Here is a 7,481-nt window from a genome sequence, read left to right as displayed (position 1 = left end):
AAGAAAATTCAAACATATGTGGACAAAATAAATGGCTGAGGAATGGCAGATTAATTTTAATATGCTTATGCGCAGACTGTTGAATATTAAAATAGCAGTCAAGGAACAATGGGTATACAATGTGAGATTTCCATTAGAAAACATGAAGAATGAATTGCGATCTAATTGTTGACCAATCATTGGAAATATTGAGTCAATGTGTGACAATATTATAGCGTGGCAAATAAACTACAAAAACATGGTTAGAGGACATTTGAAAAAAATCATAGCACATCGCTTTAAAACTGATAAAATTGCATTTGCCGTTTCTTACAGAATGTCTGGGAACCTTATTAAAGGTAATTATCAAATGACTAAGGAAGTTAGCTGGAGAGGTGAAATAGAGCAAAATATTTGTGGTAGAGATAGTTAAGGGTTGAGACCCTATTAATGCTCAATGAAGAAAGTGTGAATGGTAAAGTTGACATATTTTTACAGGAAGTATCAGAAGAAGTATACCAAATGACAGCATGTCTCACATGACTTTTTTCTATACTCATCCATAGAATGCTGGCAAGGTTATGGTCCATGTTAAAAGTCTTGGAACTGCAGTATAATGTAAATTTGTAATTTCTTGGTTCAGTAGTTGAACAGCTGCAGAAAGAACTGATGGAAGATCACAGGCCTGAAACATTAACAATGTATTTCTCTTGCTGTTTGATATGCTGAATATTTCCAGCACTTCTTGTTTTATTTTATCATTTCGAACACTGCACTTCATTACAGTTTAACTACTGTATTGTAATTCACTTCACATGACATTTTCACACAGATCGTTCAAAGTTTACGATAAAGTACAAACAAAGATTGCGTAACCACTGAGAAAATGGCTCCTCCTGGATTAAGCAACATGAAAGCAGTGTACTTCATCTTCTTTGGCTTTCTTTTCCGTAAGTACTGTGTCCCATAGAGTAACATTAGTATTTGTCTGACTGAAGGAAGTAGCGAAACTGAACATTAGGATGAAAAGAAAGCAAACAGACAGTTTTATTTTGTCATTATAAAATGACCTTAGTCCGGAAAGGTGGGGTTGCTCAGGTGTACAAGATGGAGATTTCCTCAGAAAAGATGGTTGGTGTCTTTTCCATTAGGGCACTGAAACAATGCCCATGTAATGACAATACCAACAGTCCTAAATTTACATTTGCTGTAACAATGGGGAGAATTGACAGTTCAGGTATATGTGGATTAATTGTTGTGGAAAAATAAACAACAGGAGGTTATTATTATTTTACGATCTGTGCAACCTTTGGGTTCCAGAATGAGCCGGAACAAACAGTAGATCAAAGCATATTCCCAGTATCACAGGCATAATTCTACTCCGCAGCAGTTACTCGTGATTAACGTCACTTTTAGATTTAGATTCCCTACAGTGTGGGAACAGGCCCTTCGGCCCAACAAGTCCACACCAGCCCTCCGAAGAGCAACCCATACTCCTCTGACTAATGCACCTAACAATATGGGCAATCACCTGACCTGCACACCTTTGTGATTGTGGGTGGAAACCGGAGCACAGACACGGGGAGAATGTGCAAAACTCCCCACTGGAATTGAACCTGGAACCTTGGTGCTGTGAGGCAGCAGTGCTAACCACTGAGCCACTGTGCCATCCCGTTTGAAAGAATAAACTTAAAATGAATCTGGATGACTATAAATTATCGACCTACATCATAAATTGATCAAATAATAGAAATGGTTATTAGAAATCAATCTAAGTTGCACAAAAATAACCTCCAAAATGACAGCCAATTTGATTTCAGATGGAGTAGTTATGACCCAGCCAAAACATTTGACTTTTTGACATCCGTTATTGCATACAGTTCTGGTCACCACATTAGGAATTGGATGCTTTGAAGAGAGTACAGAATGTTGCCAGGTATGGAGAAAGGTTGGATTTACTGAGTTTGTTTTCACTGAAACACAGCAGGTTGAGGGGCGACCTGAGTTTATAAGATTGCGAATGGCATGGATAGAGTGGCAAGTATGAAGCTTTTTCTTAGGGTGCAGGGGTCAATTACCAGGGGACACAGGTTCATGGTATGGGCTGGCGGTGGGATTTATAAGAGATGTATAAGGCAGATTTTTCACACAAAGGGTGGTGAATGTCTGGAACACACTACCAGAGGAGGTGGTGGAAGCAGACACAATAGCAGCATTCAAGAAGCACCTGGACAAATACATGAATAGGAAAGGAATAAAGGGACACAGATCTTGCAACGAAGACAGTTTCAGTATAGAAGGGCAAAATGTGTCAGCGCAGGCTTGGAGGACTGAAGGGCCTGTTCCTGTGCTGTATTGTTCTTAGTTCTTTGTTATTTTATCCTGAGTAGAAGTTGGTAAACATTATGTGCCTCTCGGTGTACCTTAGAGATTTGTATTGGGTTCCAAAAATGTATCACTTCTGTCAGTGACTTAGCCAACAAGATAAAGAGCCATGTATCATTTATTTTTGCCAAAGACACAAAGATCAGCAATACTGTAAGCAGCATCGATGGGAAACTCCAAACACAGAATATTAATACTTAAATGAATGGATAAAATGTGGGTCATGGATTTCCATATCAGCATGTATGAGGTAATCCATTTTGGACCTAGAAAAGATAGATCTGAATAATTTTTAAATGCTGTTAAGCTAGAAATCATAAAGATTGAAAGAGCCATGCACACAAATCATTAAAATATTGTAGATAGGTACTCAAAAAGGATGATCAAATGTACCTTTTATGTTTGGAGCCTCTGTTCATGACACCTTGGAAAAGATAAGTTACCCTCCCTCCAAGGACAGCATAAATTTACCAGAATGACATCTGCACTCCAAAGGTTAAATTGCCAGGAGTGATTGCACAAGCCGGGATTTTATTTCCTGCAGTTTAACTCAGAGATGAGAGTTCTATCATTAATCAAAGGCTAACCCCTAATTATCTGAAACAGCAGAAAACATTCGTACCATATAAGAGATAAGCTGAATGAAGTGTGCCTGTATGTGATACTGGGACTGCCGTCATTTGTGAACTGTAAGGTATCCCAGAACTATTCAAAGTATTTGAAGGCCTTTTGCTCATTGACTGTGTATTCGCTGTCTGAAATAACATTCCATTTAGATTAGATTCCAGTGTGGCTTTATTCCTGACGAAGGGCTTTTGCCCGTAATATTAATTTTCCTGCTCCTCGGATGCTGCCTGAACTGCTGTACTTTTCCAGCACCACTCTAATCCAGAATTCAATGTGGAACAGTGTGGAAACAGGCCATTTGGCTCAACAAGTCCACACCGACCTTCTGAAGAGAGACCCCCCCCCTCCCCTACATTTATCCCTGACTAATGCATCTAACACTATGGGCAACTTAGCATGGCCAATTTATGTGACTTGCACATCTTAGGATTGTGGGAGGAAACCAGAGCACCCAGAGGAAACCCACACAGACAAGTGGAGGATGTGCAAACTCCACACAGGCAGTCGCCCGAGGTGGGAGTCAAACCTGGGACCCTGGTGCTGTGAGGCAGCAGTGCTAACCACTGAGTCACCATGCCGCCCTGTTTAGTTCTTGACTTGCCATTCTCCCAAAGCATCCAACTTATAACAAAAATAACTTCTTTGATTTGAAATCTCACATGGATTCTGTTTCCAACACCATTCCTGTACATTTCTTTTTAGTACAAGGGCAAACTGATTGAGCCAGATTCTCTCCATTTTAGCTATGTGATGCTTGAAAATTCCACGACCCAAACAAAGTATAAACTGCTTCAAACTCCTGTTCTGACTTTATCTGTTGAGTGGACTTGATTATCTATTTCTCTAGTCATTTTCATTTCTACAGGTTTATTTTAATTATCTTATAATACTTTTGTTAAAGATCTTTCAGGAGCCTTGTACAAACAATGGGTTCCTGACACCAACTTTAACAATATTACAAACTGGGACAAGGGGAGAATTCCTTGTAAGAATGACAGAGTCTTATTTCCTCAAGATAAGGTAAAATAGAATTGTCCTGCACCTCTCCATTTATTTTCTGTTCACAGCATTACAAGAAGTTTACTTTTTAATCCTTTCGTTACCTTTCAGAGTTTAAGCATTTTCGTGCAATCACCACTTGAATTGATGGAAATGGTAAGAATAACATTATGTTTTTCTTAAGGAAGGGGCATTGATTAAAAAAAGATGTTAGATTCAAGATGTTAGGTTGGAAAACAAGTAAACTTTAAAATGCTGTGTAGTTTGAAGTGTTGAAATTATTATAGTTAATGAGTTCTCTGTTTTCGGTTTAAAAATGTACAACTTCAATGTCTCCACCAAATTTTCACTAAATTAAAGCAGATGTTTGGGAAAATCCCTGATGAAATTCCCAGCATTGATTATCCTTAAAATAATTATTTTCCTACTTTTTGTCTAGGTGTGTGAGCATGTTGGTGGTGACTAACATGCAGCCCCCTCCTGGTGAGAAAACTTGCGGCACCTTCTGTCTATCAGCTTGTTGATAGTATGCAAGCAAATGTCTTGCCCTATCAGTATTTGCAACATTGGTGATCTGGGTTACCCTGGCTGCTAACTAATCACAGGGCAGCACTTTCTGAATCCTAGCATTCATTGGTCAAAGCCTAATTCAGATGTAACATGGCAAGAGGTTTTTTATTAATCTTCTTGTCCGGGTGGCAGAAACAGATAAACCAAGGGGGATCAGAGGCGAAGAACCCAAAGTGGCTTTCAGAGGTGACCTCTCATTACAGCCATACTTCTGATTGCCTCCAGACTGGGGAATTGGAGAATCCTAACTCAGCAAGTCATCATGCCTTCCCAGTTGGGAAACTAGCTACCTTTTCTTCCCTGCCAGCGAGGCAAGTGATCAGTGAGGTGGCAAATTAATGCCCTTAAGTAGGTAAAGAAAGACATCCATGGACCTTCTCACCCAGCACTTAATCACCGAGAAGTGGCGAGAGGGGATTGATGTTCTTCTCCAAGGCCAAGTTTTCATTCTAGTAAAGAGGAATTCTGCCCATTGGTCAACCAAACCCAAATGCAAATTGATAGCTTTCCAAAAATATGTTTGGTATGAGGAACAAAGTTGAGGGTGTTTTTTCAATTAAAATCCCTAATAACTAAACCATTTCCTCCCCTATTTCTTTCACCACGTGTCAAATTTATAGCAGGGAATGGAACACTTCCACATTCTAGTGCTTACAAATATCTACATTTGCATAGTGCATTTCATTTGGTAAAACATCTCAAGCTGCTGAACAAGAGCAACAACAACAAAAAACATTTTTGAACTGAAACACAGGACAGATGACATGACGAGCTCTCCTGATCAGATATATGAAACTTCCCACACGCTACCCTCAAAAACAGTTTGATTGAGACATTGTAATTTCACAAACAAGTTACCCTTAGGCCCTGTTAGCAATATTGTCTAGTAACTGTCAAATACTGAGTAAGCTGTGGGCCCACACCCATTGTTAACACATCTGAGTCTGTCCAAGTACAATGATAAAACTTGAGATTCTTACTATTTGCTGGAGGTGTGATTGACATTTAATTTATAAATTCTAGTATCTTGTGGGTATAAAAATGTATCTAAACCACATCTGATCCATTGAGACAACTAAATTCCTACTTGTGCCTACTGCTTTATAATGCAATACTATTCCTTCCTTAACCAAGTATGTCACAGCTTCATCAAGAATAGATCAAGTTTCACCCATACTCTGTTTTGATGAGGCCTTTACTGAGGTTTCAAAAACATGGCATGGAAATACATGACGAAAACTTTGGCACATTGCCCTAGATTCAATCACAGTTGAACTGAAGGAGAGAATGACACATTTATCAGGCTGCTAAAACTGCATGACATTGTATTGAATTTGAATTCAATTGAACCTAACCACACCCTCTTAAATGAAACTTGACATGAATAGACCTCTTTTCAACGGCACTGTTTGAATTACAGGACAAGCTTAGTCCAATGTCTACATTGCAACATGGCTTCATTAGATGACTCAATATAACAGCTGGAGGCAGGAACTGAATGCAAGCAAGGTTAAAATTAGAGCTAGTAAGCATCTGTGATTAACAACTAGAAACTTATCAGGAGACAATCTTAAATTTATCCAATGTGAATATTTATGTTTCTCAACATGAAAGTGATCTGATGTTGAGAAAAGGGAACATTTTCAGACTTAACCCTCAGGAACGTTTCGGGTTCAGACAATATCAGGAGCAAAATTCATTTACTTTCCTAATATGAATTGTTTCTTATTGATTTCCTTGAGCCAGTTCCCTAATCTTTTTTGGAGCAAGCTCAATTATCCAATCATAGAGATGTAAAGCATAGAAACAGACCCTTTGGTCCTTACTTGTCCATGCTGACCAGATATCCTAAATAAATCTAGTCCCACTTGCCAGCATTGACCCATATCCCTCTAAACCCTTCATTTTCATGTACCCATCCAGATCCCTTTTAAATGTTGTAATTGTACTAGCCTCCACCATTTCCTCTGGCAGCTCATTCTATACAATCTGCATGAAAATGTTGTCGCTTAGGTTCCTTTCAAGTCTTTCCCTTCTCCTCTTAAATCCATGCCCCGTAGTTTTAGACTTCTCAACACTGGGAAAAGACCTTGGCTGTTCACTCTATCTATGCTCCTCATGATTTTCTAAACTTCTATAAGGTAATTCCTCAGCCTCCAACACTTCAGAGAAAATAGCCTCAGCCTGTTCAACCTCTGCCTATAGCTCAAACCCTCCAACCTTGGCAACATTCTCATAAATCTTCTCTGAACCCTTTCAAATTTCATAACATCCTTCTTATAGCTGGGAGACCAGAATTGAAAATGGTATTCCAGAAGTGGCCTACCCAATGTCCTATACAGCCTCAACATGACCTCCCAACTCATATATTCAATACACTGATCAATAAAGGCAAGCATACCAAACACCTTCTTCACTATCCTATCTACCTGTGACTCCACTTTTAAGGAACTATGAACCTGCACTCCAAGATCTCTTTGTTCAGCAACACTCCCCAGGATCTTACCATTAAGTGTATAACTCCTGCCCTGATTTGTCTTTCCAAAATGATTAAACTCCATCTGCCGCTCCTTGGCCCATCAGCCCATTGGATCAAGGTCCAATGCTCTCTGAGGTACCCTCCTGGGTGCATTTGCAAATTTACTAGCCATACCTCATTTATTTACATTCAAACCATTGGTATAAATGATAAACAACAGTGGACCCAGCACTGAACCTTTTGGCACTCAACACTGCTGGTCACAGGCCTCCAGTCCAAAATGGTCTCTATTTCCTACCTTCAAGCCAGTTGCATTTCCTAATGGCTAGTTCTCCCGGTATTCCATATAATTAGCTGACTCACTGCTGTTCTTATACTCAAATCCTACAATTTGGCTTTTAAATGTCCCCAGCTCCCTTGCTTGCTGCACCATTAAGCAACA

General features: G+C 39.4%; 1 protein-coding gene across 1 annotated transcript in view; it reads left to right on the top strand.

Annotated features, from left to right (window-relative positions):
- The first annotated feature begins 865 nt into the window (after positions 1–865).
- Positions 866–7,481, top strand: part of amn (amnion associated transmembrane protein) — a 30,744-nt gene continuing 24,128 nt past the window's right edge. Inside the window, exons 1-3 of the mRNA XM_060828978.1 lie at positions 866–929; positions 3,893–4,011; positions 4,102–4,146. Coding sequence (XP_060684961.1) covers positions 866–929; positions 3,893–4,011; positions 4,102–4,146 — 228 coding nt within the window. The remainder of the gene's footprint in view (positions 930–3,892; positions 4,012–4,101; positions 4,147–7,481) is intronic.

This window comes from Hemiscyllium ocellatum, chromosome 8 (assembly GCF_020745735.1).
Source record: "Hemiscyllium ocellatum isolate sHemOce1 chromosome 8, sHemOce1.pat.X.cur, whole genome shotgun sequence".
Lineage (NCBI taxonomy): Eukaryota > Metazoa > Chordata > Chondrichthyes > Orectolobiformes > Hemiscylliidae > Hemiscyllium > Hemiscyllium ocellatum.
Note: the sequence above shows the minus strand (reverse complement) of the source record. Positions and strands in the feature narration are given on the sequence as shown.